Source organism: Alexandromys fortis, unplaced genomic scaffold (assembly GCF_014885135.2).
Source record: "Alexandromys fortis isolate MF-2015 unplaced genomic scaffold, M_Fortis_MF-2015_v1.1 scaffold_365, whole genome shotgun sequence".
Classification (NCBI taxonomy): Eukaryota; Metazoa; Chordata; class Mammalia; order Rodentia; family Cricetidae; genus Alexandromys; species Alexandromys fortis.
The window spans coordinates 260,549-279,482 of NW_026068288.1; the positions used below are offsets into that span (position 1 = coordinate 260,549).

Genomic DNA, 18,934 nt, shown 5'->3' on the forward strand with positions numbered 1-18,934 from the left:
CCTCTACTTGACAGCACAGTGAAAAATAAAGGAACACAGAGGCAATGAGGAGACTTCAGTTCTAGTCCTCAGTGGCTAAGAATGACAATTTCCCCATTCTCTGCCTCAGAGTCTCGGTTTGTTAGCAAACAAATGTGGAGGGGAAGTTCAGGAACCAGTAAAGCAAAATGGCCACTACTATGCCAGGCCACAAAGTGTTGACAGCTGCCTTCCAGCCATTATGACTGAGTATCAACAGTTGCAACCATCCCTACAATGGCCTCAAAAAATCAAAACTATTTACTGTTTAGTGCCAGCATGGGATTTTAGAGACAAAAACAAAACAAAACAAACAAACAAAAATCAAAACTCATCCATCTCTGAAGGTTCTCAAAACTTCAAACTGTATTCCAGAGTCCTAATGTTTTGTGGAGACACTTAGGGGGTCACTCCTATGGATTGGTTGAATCGCCTATCTCCTCTATGGTATATGTGTGTTTTAGAATTCTATACAAAACAGAGCTCTGTCTGTCTGTATTCATCTCTTCTTATTTCTGATGTTTCTCTGAGAGAAATGGCTGTCCACCTTACACCACTCGTTTGTTTGTCTGAGACAAGAGTTTTTCTAAACTGCCCAAGCTGACCTCAAACTTAAGGTCCTCCTGCCAGAATGCTAGGATCACAAGTACATTCTACTACACCTACCATGATGTCTATCTTTCTATAAAACAGATACATCATTGTTACATAACAATACTTCTGCTTCTCATATACCCTTTGGTCTTTCACCCCAAACTGTTTCCCTGCTTAGGAATTCCTTCTCCCACAAAGTTTTAAGAAGTTAAAAATAAAAAAAAAAAACACTAAACTAGACAGATAATGAATTTATGATGATCTCTACAGGTCTTTAAACTCCATAGTTCATAAACCTAGGAGTTCACTTTTCAGATTCAACAATGAGCCATATCTAAGAGTGTTAAATAAAATAAGGTCTTAAATAGGGCCCTAGAATATTGTCTAGTCATAACTATGGGGGATGAGAACTAAGAACATGCTCTGTGTGTGTGTGTGTGTGTGTGTGTGTGTTTATGGCGGATCGCAAAAAAAAATGTACACTTCTCATAGAATCCTAGATGATTTATGTTTTATGTCTTCAGTGTTCAAGGAAATGATGAGTTTCCAAATCCACAAGAGTGGCTCGGGTCTTCATGTGGAAAATGAGTTTTCAAAACCACAGATTAGTCATTCTGAGTTTCTAATCAAGCCCTGTACCCGTGAGTTCCCAGAAGAAGCCAAGTAAATCCATCATTTCAACCTAAATCCCTCTGGTTATCCAGTGATTAGAAGAAATCATTCCATCCATTTAAGTTTTCTTAGTAAGCACTAGTTCTCAAAACTTGTCAAAGATATTTCCCTTCCTTTACTTTCCTCTAGCCCATATTCTCTCAATTTGTCTCCTTAACCCATTATTTTCCCCTGCCTTCATCTTTGGTCCACCTTATCCTCAGCCCACACATTTTTGTCTCTTTATGAATGCTTCTTAACTATTTATTTGTTTTGCTAAGTCACCATAAGGGTATCAAGTCATCCCTATTCAGGACACATTTTCAAAGGAGAATCTTATCCAAGTATCATGATACAGGCCTACCTGTAATCCCTTCACTTCAAAGACTGAGGATAGAGGAACAAGTGTTCAAGACCAACCTTGAGTATATGAGTCAGTCTCTCTCTCTCTCTCTCTCTCTCTCTCTCTCTCTCCATCTACCTCTCTCTTTCACACACACACACACACACACACACACACACAAGCACACACACGCACAGACACATAAAGGGAATCATTAAAAATTATAAGACATAGGAGAAAGAACAGCAGAAAAGTACTTTGATAACAAACAAGGCAAATCCTCTGGAGCTAAATCAATCATCTTTTCCACTGCACTTCTTGAACCCATTCCCAAGAATTTGGCAGATCCCATAACCTCTTCTGACTCAGGAAAATATGATCCCTACAAATGAATATCACGTGACGGCATCATTTCCCTCCTTCCAACAACTGTGGGTGTCTTTCAAACTGATTTTTTAAAGATAGCTATATACAAAATTAGATTTAGAGCACCCCAAGCTAATCACTTGCCTCAGGCCTTCACAGGGAAGTTTTTTAATCCATCGCTTTCTCATTGCTTTACAGGAAGACAAGAAGCAGGTCTAGTGGAGCTGGCGATTTCCCTAGATTTCTCTCTAACTGTCCTGCCTTATCTGTGTTTAATATTATCATCAAGGCTCCCAGAGAATAGAAAATGTATCTTTTGTTGTTATTCATTTTCTTTTTCTCTTGTTACTCGGGTTCAAACCCAGGCCATGTGCGTGCCAGGCATGTGCTCCACCATTGAGCCACATTAACAGCTATGTGTAGAGTGAACAAATTATTATACTATCAGAGAGAACACTGACATAGGGAGGCACCCATTTTCTCAAGGACACTGAGGCTGACGCACAACTAAATTAAGTGCCTTGAATATATCTAATCTGTCTCTTGCCTTCTATTGCCTACAAAACAGTATTTTGTAAGTGTCATATGGGCAGTATATTTTCTCGATTCTTCTCCTTCATACAATGAGCTTTTATGTTGCCTCATGAGCTTTCAGGAGTTTTAGCTTGATCTGATTTAGTTTTACTCAGTGACCCGGCTCTAAGTCAGGATTCACATTGAAGCAATTTGGTAACACTAGCCTGGTATTAGCAAGCTGCCTCTGTCCTTTGCCAAAACGTCTGTGGTCCGCTGGTAGATATTAAAAGACTTAAAGAGTAGAACACCGCCTCTGGAAACTTGCTGCCTTGGGAATAAAGAAACTTCCAAGGCTTCTACCTTGGGAATTTAAAAAGCCATAGTCATAAAGGAATGAGTGAAAGACAAACTACAAGAGGTCACCCCATCTCGATTTGGTATGTGGTCATTTCTTCTTTTTGAACATGCTGGATAAGGCAACCAACACCCACTACAAAGAAACTGCACTGTCATAGGCATAAAATCTTCATCTTTTGATGAAATGTTTTTCAAATAATTTGATAGTCCAATATCAGAGCACTCTGGGAAATGCCTGGGTGCATATGTATCTTATCCTATTAACCGTAAGTGTACACATAGTTTACCGTCATAGACTTCACTCAAATGTATAACATTTTAACTATTATATAAGCTTAAACTTCATCAACAGAGTCCAACTGGTTAAAAATATTGGAGAGTGTTAAACATATTAATGTTTGTACAAGACATCTTCCTTTACTACTGGAAAGGAGGAATCTGGTGTATTATGTGATAGAGAGATGATATAGCATAACTTATCTTTAGAACAAAACAAAACAAAAAGCCAAATAAATTTAGTAGTGAGCGACATAGAAAGATTGACAAGTGATAGCCCTTAGGAAGAATGCTGGTAGCAGTGGGATAAAACATTTGAGAAGTGCCTGAGAATGGGCTATCTTAACAAGAGCGCAAGTCTAAATCATCACCAGCCACTCTAATGCCGAACAGGTTAACACTTTAGCCCCTTCTTCCTCAATCTCCATAGTGTTGATTATAGCCCCAAATCCAGTTCCCTGGCTCTCCCCCAGTCCTCCCTCTCACCTGCTGTTTTATGTTTCTGTCCCCTGTGCCCACTATGTGTACCCTCGGCATCTTCTCAATCTGAGTTTGCCAAGTCCACCCCCCCACCCCCCCACCCCGCCTCCCTGGAACAATCACCCAAGCCACTGCTTCAACTCTGTATTCTCCTAATGTAGCAGCTGGCCAGGAACCCAGGCTGCCTTGAGTCTTGTGAGAAGACATGCCAGACATCCATGGAAACTCCTCGGTGAGGTTAAAATTAGAGAGGATGGGGAAGCTCTCTGTGAATGTGAGACTACTGTGGTTGCTTTAGGACACAGAGCTCTTTTGACACATTTAATCAGTGTCAACTTCAGTAAGACACATGTGTCCCAAAAGATAACGGTAAGGAGGTCAGAAATACATCATTTACCTCATCTGGCTGTTGGCTACCCAGGCTGTAGACTGATTTTAAGGTCTGTATCACGATGACTGGCCAGGGTAACAGATGTATTCATGCCTGTCCTAGCAGAATAGCTCTGTAGATGTCACGAGAGCATCGTTCGCAGAGGAACAAGCTCACATCTGCACTGAGCTTGGAATAAATCGAAAGTTAGGGCTTTAGGAAACCAGTTCTTGTCTGAGGTGGCCCTCCTGTGGAATGCTTTCAAGAGTGGCTGCAGAAGCCTACAGGCAGGAGGCACAGAGGATTAGAAAAATGAGGTGAATGTCACGGAATGTACCTACATATGGGCTTTCAAGAGGCGAAGGCATAAAAGAACCCAAGGGTCCTTGACTCGATACACTTATTTTCCCTGCCATCTTGGTGCAATGCAAACTAGTTACCTGAGTGACCCTGAACTTGAAAAGCTGGGAAAAGCCTCCCGTCACCAAAAGGCCCGTTTGGAGAATGCTCTCAGAGAGCTGATTTGCAAAACAGGCAAGAGAACTTTGCCCTTGAAAAACTCCATATTTCTGAGCAATAAGGAAAGTTCATAAGGCCTGACCTGAGCCATTCAATGTGTTTACACAGAACACAGGCAGGTCTTTCAGTGTCTCTCTCTCTCTACTTTCCAACATGGCTTTCCTTAAGCCATATCCACCAAGCATAAGAAAACCTTATCTACTCATGAATCAATCTCAGTCTCCCTCACTCTCACTTTGTGTCTGGAGATAGGTTCTCACTGTGTATTTCTGTCTGTCCTGGAACTCACTATATAGACCAAGCTGCTATTGGACTCCCCAAAATCCACCTACCTCTGCCTCCTAACTGCTGGGTTCACAGGCATGTGTCACCACACCCAGCACAAAAGGCATTCATAAGACAGACACAGTCATTGATTCTGTGAAGGTATTACACTAAAAACCCCATATCAAACTGTGAGAGAGTTAGTGAATTCTAAGATTCCATACTGAGCAGTTTTAATCCTGAATAAGCCTTCTGGGGAATCAGGCATATCAAGGCAATGTGACAAGGCTTTGAGGCGCTGTCATTTTCCATAATGTAAAAGTATGTTTCTAAGACAGAAGACTGAAGAAGTAGAACACATTATGTTGATTTTCTACAACTTAAAAGTTAACATTTCGGGCAAGTCAGGCTAAAGGATATCATGGGTTACATGGTATGTTCTCCTAGTAAACTTAACCTGCAACCTAACTTCAACGAGTCTTTAATGCTCAATGAGAACAGCAGGGGAAATCTGTACATCTGGAGATCTCTAGCAACTAGGGCCATTTTTAGTGAGAAGTAGGAAGCAGGGGACTAAGGAAGGCAGGGAAGACATTTCATATACAAGAGCCACAATGCCATTTAGTTGCTAAAACTACAATTTTATTTTGTTTTGACTTCATAAGGCTTTCAACTTGTAAGAAAATGGGGGCTATTACTATTGTTTTCAGAAAATGTTTCACTATGTAACTTAAGCTGGCCTTAAATTTGCTATCTTGCCCAAGTGGCTTCCTACTAGAGATCCATGAAAGTTATTATTTCTCTTAAAACAATTCAAATTTCAAGATAGAATTTAAGATTTGAATTTCTTAGTCAATTTACACTTCATTATCACATCTTTGCCGGAATATACTCATTCCCAAAAGTTCAGTGTTGTTAACTGTACTCTAGCACAATCACAAACAGCATTCAGGATTAATTAATTAATGGCAAAGTTTCCTCTTTTTCACAGGAACAGTTTAGTGTGGCAATAGAGAAACTTCTCCATGGAGACTAATCAAATACATCTTTAAATCACATTTTTAATAGCTCAGGGACCCCTGTGTTTGTTAAGAGATGGTTCCATACACTCATACAAATAGCTGGCAAATTCAGGCATACCACGTAATAATATTCTTAAAAACTAATCTCTAAGATCTTTACCGATGCATTCTCCTGACAGAAACTGTAACCTCTCCGTGGCTCTTACTTTGTTGTCAGACCTCCATCTCCAAACCATACTGTCAAATTCAATAGCAAAAGATGTGGCCATCAAGATGCATTTCTGACCTAAGACAAGGGACAGGATTGACTTCCCATTGGGTGTGGGGAGAATAGGACCGTTTCAGTTTCAAGATCATTGGAGGACTTGAAAATACCTGGAGTCATTCTATAGTTCTTTCTAAACAAGGCTTTAAAGTTCAGTAAAAAAAAAAAAAAAAAAGCTTTAAGGCAGGGCTAGGTATTAGGGAGAACTTAGGTTATGAAAAGCATTTAATAAATGAATTGCAGAATGAAAATTGCCTCCTTTGATTGTAATAATTTTATATTATAGAAGAAATGAAAGGAACCAGTAGAAGGAAAATGACATCAAAATCAACCCATTTGTGTGGGCACAGTTATAACCAGGAGCCAAAGATGGCCCCTCTCTCTGTGGGAAGACTGTGTAAGCTGCATATTCAAAAGGATGAGAAGGCCAGGAGCTCCCCAGACCTCCTACTCTCAGGCTCATGTGCTACCTGAGGACACCTACCTCTTCTTCCAGTTTCACCACCTTCGCCTGGGCATTGCTCAATGCCTGGTCTCGGATTTCAATGTGTCGCCTTTGGTCTTCATTGGTACAGCGAGCAGTAGCCAGCTCTGCTTCAAGCTTCTCTTTCTCCCGCTGGCTTTCTTTATCTGTGAGAACATGAAATATCAATATTGTCTTCATGAAGCTGGGTCAAAGCCTTAAGTGAGCAAAACTAATATGTCATATATATTAACTACTTGACAGTGTGCACTCTTCTAGAACATGGCTAAAAGAATCAAAATTTACAACATTTAGATTTTATCACTGGATCAACCACTAACTTGTTGGATAAATAAGAAGTAATGGATAAGGAGATATAAAATGTCCTAAAAAAGAATTAAGCACTACACAAAGATGAACACACATGTATACATACATACACATACAACACAGAGTAAGTTTATTTCCTTGGTTTTGTGTTTGGAAAATGTTTGGCAAAAGAGCAACTAAGCTGAACAAAATTTCCCCCACTATCTCTTTATTCCAATGTACAAAATAGTCTAAATATGTTATTTCATAAAACAGAAGCAACCTCAAATCCTACTCCTTATGCAAGAACCTTTTCTGAGATCAAGACCATTAGAAAACGTGTCCTCTCTAGGGAAAGCCCGATCCAACACCATGGCCAACCTAACTCACTTCATTTCAGTATCTACCAAGCCCGGAGTTTTTATAAAGGGAATAAGGTAAAACTGGAAGCCATCTTATATTCCTTCCTACTCTTTCTTTTGCAGGACAGATTGGGTATGGAGGGATTGTGGAAAAGAACACGGCAGAGTATAAGGGAAAATTAATTTAGAAATATAGGCATCAATTTCATCTAAGCAAATGATTAGAGCTTTTACTGTAATAAAATATGTTTTGTGTGTATAGTGTATTTTGCATATATGTGAACATGCATGCATGCACACATGCACACAAACATATGTAGGGATGTAAATCTATGTATAATGTGTAGCCATGTATCTGTGCATATGTGTATCTGTGTGTATATGTATATTTGCATTGATAAAGTCTATGTCATTAGAATGGAAGAGTCCCTAATTACTGATTGCATTCAGAAGCAGAGTAACACACATAAAGATGAAAGCACTGAGAAGTCTCTGTCAAGGAGGGTAAATCAAAGATACTAGAAATGAAGAGGAGAATGGCACGGAAATAGAGAAAATGGAATCCAAAGTGCATTCAATCCCTTATCTCTGTTCAGATAAAATTGAACAACTGAAATCTATAGCAAAATGTGTACTAGGAGATGATATAGCAAGATGATGTGGTATTTATCTCAGCCATGCAAGGGTGGTTCTATAAATATCACAGCTCTTGGGCCTAAATCTATGATAAGCCATTTAAACAGGACCTTGATTCTAACTTCTACCCTGTCTTAACCTTCCTGACTTCAACATGAAAAGCAGTTAGGCCAACTACCAACCATATTTTAAAATCTTTTTATTCTAAAATAGAATAATAGAAAATTGTGACTCCATTCTAACAGAGATTTAAAAAGCCCAATTAAAAAGAAAAGACTGAAGAGAGATCTATAGAGAGCTCTCACAAAAGTGAAATTCACAGGGCAAGCTTCTGTCCTCAAAGTAGGAGGTAGATGGACAAAGAATCACAATTTACCAAATTAGAATTCCATGGGCAAAGACCATGGAAACCATGGGAGCTAGTTAGGAAACCCTGCATGAAAACTGAGGAATCGCTAGCAGCTCAGTATGTACAAATGTGAGAGCTAATTCCTGGGAGAGGCACAGCTGAAACACCCACATTTTTGGAAGTTTTTTGCCACCAGGTGTTCATCCAGGGTTCTCCCAGGAGGCCAGAAAAATATGTTATCAGCAGTAGGAGGGGAAAGAACTCATCATGAAACAGACCAGACATTTTGTTGTTCTCAACAAGACATGCCCTGAGGAGAAACTTTAACCAAAAGCTAACTTGCAGAAATACTTTGGATACTAAGCAGTCTGGAGGAATGATGACAAGGTCCATTTAAACACGTTCCAGGCCTCAGAAAAATAAACACCTGACTCTAGGCCCCTCTGATGGCACTGTAGTAAATACGGGTGGGGACCGAGCCACATTCATAAGGTTTACAGTCCAAATGCACAGACTCAAAATAAAAACCAAAAACCTAATCATAGTGCTAGAAACCATTTCACTTGTTGAACAGCCCATGCCACATCGGGAAGGAGTCTTCTGCTCAGAACAATAAAAGGCAAGTATTGTTCAAAGACTTGACTACTGCAGTCCTTTTTAGCCACCATGTAATTCCTGCTACTCAACAGCATAATCAAAATAGCAGTACTCTTTTTAAACTAAAGGACAAAATACACACAGTTTTCTAAAAGACACAGCCTGCATCAGAAGCAGACCCAGGTAAGTCAAGGATGTTGGAATGGTCAGATCATAACTTTGAAATTAGTGCCTTTGATTAATATGCTTTAAGTTTTTAATAAGAAAATGTAGACAGTATGTGAGGACAGGAAAGTTATAGAAGTAGAAAGATGGACATTCTAAGAAAGGATAAAAACACTTTACGGATGAAAGTACAGGCAACATTGCTATTTTCGTTAATCCATATTAGTTAAGGATCCAATGAGATAACATAACGTATTTAAATGAGAGAAACATGAAAAACACCAAGAAAGCCTACTAAAGAGAATAATAATCACTGTCACCATGATTGATGATGGAAAAGAATCACAGTTTCAAAAATGTCTTTTACTAAGATGTGAATGATTCTTTTATATTAGTTTTTACAATGTGAAGGCTAAGTCTGTAAGAATAGCAATTTTGTTTCTGAACTTGATACTAAAAGTATAGCTACAAGGGACCTTGACATATACAGCTATGGCTCCTCATGTTTTTCCAGGTACTTCTGTTATCTAGGACACACCTCATACCAGAAACTCAAACAAATAGATTTGGACCTTATCTTCATGATGTCAGCGTGGTCTCATTTCCCACTGTGACATTATATACATCAATCTGAATAGATGTACCATGAAAAGCAATGAGCATTTGCTGAACGTTCACTACATATCAGGCATTGTGCTAGCTTAATCCTCAGAACAAGGATATGAGGTATTATTCTTCTCTTCTCTAGTTTGCATATGAGGAAACAGGACTTGGAGAGCAAGCATGACTGCATTGTAAGAGCTCCCACATCTGAAAATGAGGAATGGATTCCACACTTAAGCTCAACCTATTCAAAGTCTTTTCTACTGTACCCAACTGCCTTCTGGGTTAAACTGCTTCTGTCTCTCCAGTTGCTGGAGCATACTCCCAGGGAAGGCTTTTCAAAAGAGTTTCCTTCCTTCCAGCTACAGTTCCCACCTTGCAGGGAGGTTTGGATGCCCGGAGGCAAGAGAAATAAAGGGGTCAAAAGGCATGCTCTCTTCCCCACCTAGTTTTAGAACTGCTGAGAGTGCTTCACTCTGCTGTTAATGTAATTTGGTTTAGCAAATAACTATATTTTTAAAACCCACAGCAGAGCTCCGAGAGCACCTGAAATAGCATTTCCTCACAGAGAGGAGTGTAAGCTAGCAGGTCCAGGGCAAGAATCCATATGTATTGTTTTTCTCTGGGAGACTGCCACCATCTTCCTGCCACTGAACTAGCTTCCAGGGTAACCGTGACACCACAAAAGCAACTTGACAATTTCCCCTAGGTTCTGATGACACCAGAAAAACAGCATTCCTCACTCTCAGACTACCGACAAAGGACTGGGAGGCTCAGGGCAAAGAGGAAGAACAAAACTGTTCAGAAGCCAGAGCACAACAGAGTAACACAGGCAGGGATGGGAATATTGTAAGTGAAGATCAAACAGACTTGTACAAGCTAACTGGAAACAGCACAGAATGACATGAAAGGGTCACTGGGAGGCCCAGCAAAAATAAAAGAGTCTGACAAGTCCCCAACAAGCAGGATAGCAGTGGGAGCTGCACTGAGGGAGGCTGGGGCAGGGCAAAGCCAAACTTAGGCATCTGCAGAAACAAGGACAGTTCATCTGTTCTCAACCCAATTTATTCTCCCAGTGGACTCGATCTACTATGAAGCTTTTATTATTGCTTTTATTATAACAATTGGAAAGAATTAGGCATTGTCTCGCTGGGTGGAGTCCATTAGGGGCCGATAAAGAAGAGGATTAATTCATTGTTACAGTCCTAGGAGTATTTCCAGACAAAGGAAACCCTATTATGAGGAAAGCACAGCTCTGCCCAGCCCTGTACCCTCCAACTCTGCAAGCAGAACCATGAATTCAGGTCAGAGCAGAGCAGAGGCCCGTCTTTCTCTGGCTGTCTTCACAATCTCCCAGTGGGTAATAATATGATACAACAGTAAGCGTTTAATAGGGGTGCAGGCTGGGGATTCCAAACATTAACCATTGTCCTGCATGCCCATCCCATCTACCAGAGCCAGTATATGGAAGCACCTACAACGATCCCTTCAGCATGAATAAGGACGAGATTCCCTAAGGTCTTGTCTCAGCCATGACAATGGTGGGGACCCAAGTGGGCTTTTTCTGACTTAGTCCAGAGAGTAGTGTGACTGAAGGTTGTGGCAGCAGCCTTCCTGGTGTTTCATGAAGCAGCAGAAGAAAGACATTCATTCTCTCCCGGTTGTTTGGAGAAGGTTAGAGTCAGGCACCATTGTCATAAACTTTTCTTCCATCCACACCAGGAACATTTCCAGAGCGGTTACCGCCCATCCACACATTCATACCTGCCTGTAGCGTTTCCAGACTTACTTTTGGCAAAGAGCTGAGAGATGGTTTTCCTGGTGTCCTCTGAGCCCTCGTACTCCTTTTCTGCCAGTTGCTTGTTGGCAGTCTCTAGACGGTCTGCGGGATGTGCAGAAAATCAGCAGGGCCTTACACATACCCTTCCAAGCGCTTGCTGTTTGTCTTCTAAATATTGACCTTTGGCAAAAGGCAGCATCTTTTTTTTGACAATAAGGATGGGTGACACAGACCTGAGTTTGCAAATGTGAATCTCAAAACAGTACAAGACCTACTGAAGCAAGAGCCAGTGTAGGGAATGCATGCTTTCAAGGGTCTTATGGGCATTATGGAGCGCAAAGCCAGCAAGGACAATGTAGTAAGTTCTAGGCCAGCCTGAACTATGTAGACCTTATCTCAAACAAACAAACAAACAAAACAACTATCAAGTTAATCCCACTAGTCCCTTACCTCTCAGATCTCTGTTGAAGTCATGCATCCTTCGAATCTCACCCTCCAGCTTGTTCCTCATGGCTTTCTCCAGATTCTCTCTTTTAGAAGATGACTTCACCAAATTCTCATATGCCTCTGAGACCCGCTGGATTTCTGTCTCCACCTTAACATTAAAAAGAAAGATGGTGTTGCTGCTAAAAGTTTAATGGGAAAGACAGTTTAGAACCATACATACAACACTTCAGTGGCATCTTTTTTTTTCAGAATTTACATATGACCAGGAAGCAAGTGTTAACATATTTAAGAACTAGGTTTTCAAAAAAGACTGTGAGCTCAGTAGATGATTTGACTGCTTCATAGGACTTCCATAGGACAAAGGTGTGTGTGTGTGTGTGTGTGTGTGTATTTCTGTGGGGCTGGAGTCGGGGCTGGGCATTGTGATTTCTGCCTCATAGAAGGCAATAAGATAAAATAGACTTCACACGATTTTAATTTCTATTTTTTTCTGATTTTGAAAATATTAATAATACTGTATATTGTATAGCAATAACTTTCTTTTGAAGCCCTAAGAGCATTTCTGTGTGGTTCTCTCATTTTGCCCTGACATTTGCCCAGGCGATGTAACTTGACCCATGTTAGCAGAGAGAGTAGTTAAATCACCTTTACCAAGAACAAATCAGCAAATAGTCAGCCTCATGCAGTATAATTCAATTCAATTCAATTCCCTTTCACAACTAGCCAATCAGGATTCAGACAGTCAAGAAGACACAATTATGCTGTCAAGTGTGCAAATCTGAACGAGAATGTCCACATTATCCTCTCCTCCACTTCAATCAAGCCAGAAAACTTAGGGCCAGCCGCAGCCAGAAGGGAACAAGGAGCAATGCAAAAAAGAAAAGAAGTTATCCCTGGTTGGGGGAGGGGAGGAAAATAATTTCAGGTAGAGATGGCATTTGGAGTCAGATCCTGAAAGTGGGATTGGATTTCAATGGGCAGAGGTGAGGGGAAGGGTATTCTATTCTGAGTAAGCAAATGCATTCCCAGAGTGGCCAGGAGTCTCATTTGACTGGACACTGTGTGGAAGCCACAGGGAAGCTAGAGGGATATGGCTGTGAAGATAAATGCAGTCAGGTCATAAAATGGTTTCAAATGCCAGGCATTTGGACTTTATCCCGCAGTCACCAGAGTCAGTTGGAAACTAGTACCGATTTTTACCTCGAATTCATAATTTGTGTGGTTTTATGATGACACTTCTCTGCAAGTCTTATAAAATGAGAAGAAAAGACCAACGCTCTTGTCCAGAATTATCCAGAAGCAGGAAGAAAAGACGAAATTAGACTCCAGAGTTTCTCTGCCACCAGTCCAGCTCCCGTGCACGTGTAACAACCTCAGAGATTATTTGCATATAATTTGTATAAGACAAATAAACCCCATGGCCTATTAAGCAATTTTCAAATTAAGGCTGACTCCCGTAACCAGTCTGCGTTTCGACTCAGCTTTCCACTCTTCCTAAACAAAGCTCACGGTGCTTTGGGAGGGGGGTGATAAACAGGCGCCCCAATTGAGGATGGGGGAGGAGCGGTTGGGCTACAATCAGTTCCAATTCCAGCTGCCCCCATCTTCAAAATCCTGCTGGAGACAGAACTGCCTGCAAACAAATGAGGCTCACTGAAAAGAGCAGACTTGAAAGTGTTTTTCTCCTTGCAGATGGCACCAAGATAGCAGCACAGAAGGTGAAAACTGGCGAATGGCATTTAGAGACAAGATCTGCCGGGCCTGTGCCTGGTGAAGGCTTTTGCAGGAAATTCAAGTGCTGCAGAGGAGAAAATAAACATTTCCATTTGAAAGAGCAAGCTTGGTGTTGGTCTGCAAGAGGCAGCCAAGAGAAAGTGAGTGAGACTTCCTACTTGCCACCCAGGGCCCAGAAAAGGCGGCACCTAGAAGACAGCCCCTATCTCCAAGTACACACATAGTCTGGCTGGGAAGAAGCTGTTGCTAATCCTTCTCCTTCCCCTTCCCCTTGTGGAGATACTGTCCTCTTGCTAAGAGCAGTGCAACAAGGCCTTCACAGAAAGGCCAAGAAGGGCCAATCCAATGACTTGGTGTGGGTGGTAGAAGGCCTGGAAGACAGGGAGAGTGGTGGTGGGTTTCATGATTTGCTTGTTCTATTTTCTGTCCCCAGGAGCCCCCAGTGCTTACTTGCTCACTCTCCTTCCTTCCTTCCTTCCTTCCTTCCTTCCTTCCTTCCTTCCTTCCTTCCTTCCTTCCTTTCTTCCCCCTCTTTTTCCCTTCCCTCCTTCCTTCGTTTCTTCCTTCCTTTTTAGCTCTACTATCTGGTGTATACCATATTTTTCCTTGCATTTTCTTCTCCCCTTTCTGTTCCTTTTTCTCTACTTCGGCATTGGCTAGAACTGGCTTCTCCAGACGCGCAAGCTATGATGATTGTGTTTTTCTGACATACGTCAGCACAAGGACCAAACAATAAAGAAAATTCCTATTTTGCTCTCTGCCCTAGTCATCTGACTCAGCTGCTAGTGTCACCAGGGATCCTTGACAAAGATGATCTGAGCTCAGGAACCAGTAATTATATCATAGATAAGGCCAGGCCACCCAAATTAAAAGTTAGAGAAGGTCGAACCACCTAAACAGGGTTTCTAGTCAATCGACAAAATTCATTTACAGCATTAGTGCAATATGAGAGAGGGGAATTGTCAAACTGAGAAGAAAGAAAATATAAAATCAAGACGAAGTAATAGCTCTCAATCTACCCCAATAGCCCTCAACCGGATCTGAGGAAATTGAGAAAGGGGGCATCTCTTCCACTACATAAAAACCACTTCACTATGGAAAAAAATAAGGCGACTTCTCCTTTAGGTAAAAGATCTGCTGTTAGCACAGTCTTAGTTTTGTACAGGCCCTGAAATTTCCATTCTTGTTGTCTCCTAGGGATAGAGCTGCTGAACAATACAAGGCTACCATCCTTCCCTCCCCACCTTTGGCCGCAACTTTCTGAACAGTCGGCAAGGAGATCATGTCACATGAACTCCTCAGGGTCAAAAGCTACAGAGGAGCCAAAGGCAGAACTCTATTCACTCAACCACCCAGGCAAGAACTGAGGTTCGGTCCTCAAGGCCCTCAACTGCTGAATTCCCAGCTGCAGCAGAAGGTGGGGGTGAGGGAACAGGACGAATGGGAACTGGGGACACACACTCCTTTTTCTATTTCTTCTGCCTAGGGCTGTCACCTGTCACCCAGCTGTGGCGCTAAGCGCCTTTTGTGTGTCACTCTCAACACACACACACACACACACACACACACACACACACACACACACACCAGGAAAATAGAGCAGATGCCGAAGCGGATCTGTGCAAAAAGACTAAAGCAAAAGTAGGGAGGAGGGCTAGTGTCAATGAAGAATTTGGAAGAGAAGTCCCACAAGGAAGAGCACTGTCAGCCTTTTCCTGAGCCATACAAAATCTCAGCTGGTGGGATTTTTCTAGAAACTATGAACTATGGCTTTTTACTTTTGACTCAAAATCATATGGGGAAAATATAATCAAGACAAAAAGCCTTTAAATGCTGGCAGGTTTTCCATAAGCACAGACCTTACTAATATTCTTTATGAAGTATATGAAGAACATGCAGTATATCTGATGACTTTTTAAATAAAATAATGAACCAAGTCTTTCTTTAGGGTTATAGAGCCTGGGACATCTATAATATTTTTCTTTTAGTATAAAAGCAAAATGTTACCTCTCTTAAAGAAAAAGGGGGAACAAAAGATGGTAGCGAGTGTTTATATAATGAAAGTACATGATAACCATTGTGAAAATTTCATCATGAAGTTCATTGTTTTGTTCTTAATTTATGATAATTAAAAAAAGAGAAAAGTTAGTTATCCTAGACAGACAGACAAAGCTTTTACATAAAGTTTGAGCAGCATCCGAGGAAGAATTTGAAAGATCTACCCACAGGAGATGGTAAGCACACACAGAGGAAACCTTTTTATGATAAGTGCACACAAACAAAACCTTTATATAGGTATTTAACAGGTCCCCACCAGTACGATCCAAAGAAGCCGCTATTGACCCTCAAGGGGAGCCATACCTTCTGCAGTCTGGCCACCTTCTCATAGCATCCATCCAACTCCTGCCGCAAGTTCCGATTCTCGTCAGAGAGGATCTCAACCATCTGCTGGGCTCTCGAGACGATGGAGAAAGGGTCAGCTGGCAAGGGCTGATAAGAAGCAGACGGCTGAGCCCGAGGCATAGCTGAGTAGGCTTCCCCCGGCTGCTGTGGTGCTGAAGGAGGCAAGGCGGGCTGGGAGAGACGGTAGTGGTCCCCCTGATGACTCTGATTCGGAAGAAAATGTTGCTGCTGCCTTGGCAGGTGTGTAGAGTGGTCGCCTTGGTTTGTGGCCAAAGCGTGTTGGGCAGAAGACAGTCTCGTAGATGGTGGAGACTGCAGCAACTGATTCCCGGTCGTCAAGGAAGAAGTCGGGCTGTGAGGCTGAGAATTCCTTGCCGACAAAGACAGCGAGATGTCCTGCGTTGTCCTGAAAAACACAGAAGGCCAGCTCTGATAAAGTTCACTCCCAAGGCACAAGTAAATGACACAAAGGGATAGCCCCAAAATACAGGTAAAATGCAAAGCAAGCAGAATTAGATCCCTGCCAAAGAACTCTAGCGTCCCATTCTTACCGAGACATCCTGTGGCTCTGTCCAACAGCTACTGCTCACTAGCTACGAAGCCTTTGGAGATGAAACCAGATAACCTCTGAGGTAAGTATGAAAATCTTAAGATGGCTATCTCCACATTCATTCCTTAGTCATTTAAAATTCCTCTTGTACAAAGTAATGCTCATGACCTGACTGAAAACTGAACCTGTCTGGAAAAAACTTTATGTATGCAAAGACTTCAATCTAGAAAATATGTTTACTTGGTTACTTAAAACAGTCGCTCGGTTGTCTTTCATCGTCCTATCTGCAACTACCTTTGAGAATTCATACACTCAAGAATTTCTCAAAGAGACAAAGATATTTATTAAATTTAAAACACCAAATAATTATTGCTCATTCCAGTTATCAATTTAATAATACACATTAAGGAGCAATATGGAAGCTTGGAGAAGATAGAGGCAACACTATTATACTATTTATAGCACACTGAATCACAAAATTTAGGAATTAGAAAGACTTTAAAGGGATTATTTTCTTGGATAGGGTGAAACTAAAACCCAAAGAAGGAAAGAGATGTGCTGAGGGATTGGATATGGTGCAGAGCTGAAACACAAGCCCCGAGTACATAACATAAGGCCCCGAGTCCCATCCCGAATGAAACAAACAGAAAGAGAAAGAAAGCCAAAGCCAGAGATCTGGGGAAGAGTGAACTATGGTGTTAGTGGTAGCACTCCACTCCGACCTCTGGCTTCCTGAATTTCTAAGCAGTGCTGTACAAATCCCCAACCTATTGCTTACAGAATGTCTCAAAGAAAACTTGGGTACACTGTTTAATATGGCTTCCTGATTTTTGGTAACTAATTATGAGACATGAAATATTAATACCTAAGTACAAATAATTTGTACATAACTCTTAACTAAAACAATCAAAGCCTATGGATGTGTTATTTCCCACTATCAACACTAACAGGAAGCAGTTGTCTGTTTATTCTGAAGGCAAAAACATTATTTTTCATCCCCTGGCACAGGCTGAACTTTATATGTTCCTGAATTTCTCAATTCAGGGAAGACAGAGGACTAAGAACATGATTTAGATACCAAAAAGGGGACTTCAGAGACTTTTGGTACTACTTACTAGCTCTGTGAAACCTTGTTCGAATTTCTTAGTATAGAAGGAGAGATAACTCAGTATTAAAAGTAGTGGCCCAGTCAGAGGCCCCAGCTTTGATTCTCAGAACCCACATAACAGCCATGTTCCAGGAGATCTGATGCGGTCTTCTGACAGGTATCCCGCATGCATAGAGAGCACAGACTTACATGCAAGCAAATCACCCATACACATAAAATAAGTCCTTCTTAAATTTATCTTGCTGGGCATGAGGGCACACACTTTCAGTCTCATCACTCATGAAGAAGAGGCAAATCTATCTGGTCCACATACTGAGTTCCAAAACAGCCAGGCTTCGAATGAATTGCAAAAATACTGGGAGCTCTACCTGTTTTGACTCAGTAAGAACTATAGCTTTTTATCTACTGGTGAGATATATTGACCTTGTTAGTGTCTTCCTGTTAATCTTTGCGCTAATTTGTACAAAATTCTTGACGGAAGTTGGACAAGTGAGCAGAAGCCATTAACTTTTCACTAGCAATCCAGACACTTTAGCACACTTCTCTCTCACACACTCCAGTAACCAGCATCCCTAACCACTCCTCCCTGTATAGGCTGTTTACAACCTAATAATCCCAAATATTTGTTCATGGACACAGCCAGTGACCTCAATACTTAACAAAAGTACTAAAACCTCTTTATACCTGGGGTCTGTCCCGCAGCCTCATACATGCCTCTAACATACACACAATTCTTCCAATTTTACACACTTGTCGCTGGCACTAATTGGTAAATATGGAAGAAATCGCATAAACTACTTGAGCATACAAGAAATGACACACTAGTCAAGCCTACAACTGGAGAGCTGACGCCATACATAACCTTTCTTCCCGAGAGCCCGGGTGGTTTGTGAACTTACGTGGTGAAAGGTTTCCACTTCCCATCCTGTACATCTTCACTTTCTATACAGGTAAAAACAACCGTGTGCTTCCTTCCCAAGAGTTGTTTTAATATGTCTAATGCAGAGCTGGAATGTCCTGAGATTTGGGAGGAGGGGGCCTTTGAATCTCTTGGGCGAAAGAAGGTCTTAAATTTCATGTTCTCCAACCCTACTTTCAAAATGTAAGGAAAAAAAAATCCCAGCACTATCTTTTGCCCTCGTTCTCAGGATCTGAAAGTCCACTGCCTGAGGTATTTCTCTCAAAGCTTGAACACATAGTTTCAAACAGGGCTTCCTGTCCACAGCTCCCCTGGGAGCTTATCAAGCATAAGGGGCCTTTTACTCAAACAGACTTAGGCTTCTTCCTCCCTCCTCCCTGAAGGGTGAATGGCCTGTCAAGGCTCTGGACAGTGCACAGCTTCACAGGGGTCTAGCAAAAGATACTGCAAGGTTTCCGGAAGGTCTCT

The 18,934-nt window shown here is 41.5% G+C and overlaps 1 protein-coding gene across 5 annotated transcripts in view; it reads right to left on the reverse strand.

Annotated features, from left to right (window-relative positions):
• Amot (angiomotin) overlaps positions 1-18,934 on the reverse strand; it is a 61,673-nt gene that overhangs the window by 20,936 nt on the left and 21,803 nt on the right. For all 5 annotated transcript variants that reach the window (XM_050132278.1, XM_050132281.1, XM_050132277.1 and 2 more), the window contains 4 exons: positions 15,848-16,295; positions 11,756-11,900; positions 11,315-11,407; positions 6,526-6,671 (listed from right to left, as the gene is read on the reverse strand). In XM_050132278.1, the coding sequence (XP_049988235.1) occupies positions 6,526-6,671; positions 11,315-11,407; positions 11,756-11,900; positions 15,848-16,295 (832 nt within the window). The remainder of the gene's footprint in view (positions 1-6,525; positions 6,672-11,314; positions 11,408-11,755; positions 11,901-15,847; positions 16,296-18,934) is intronic.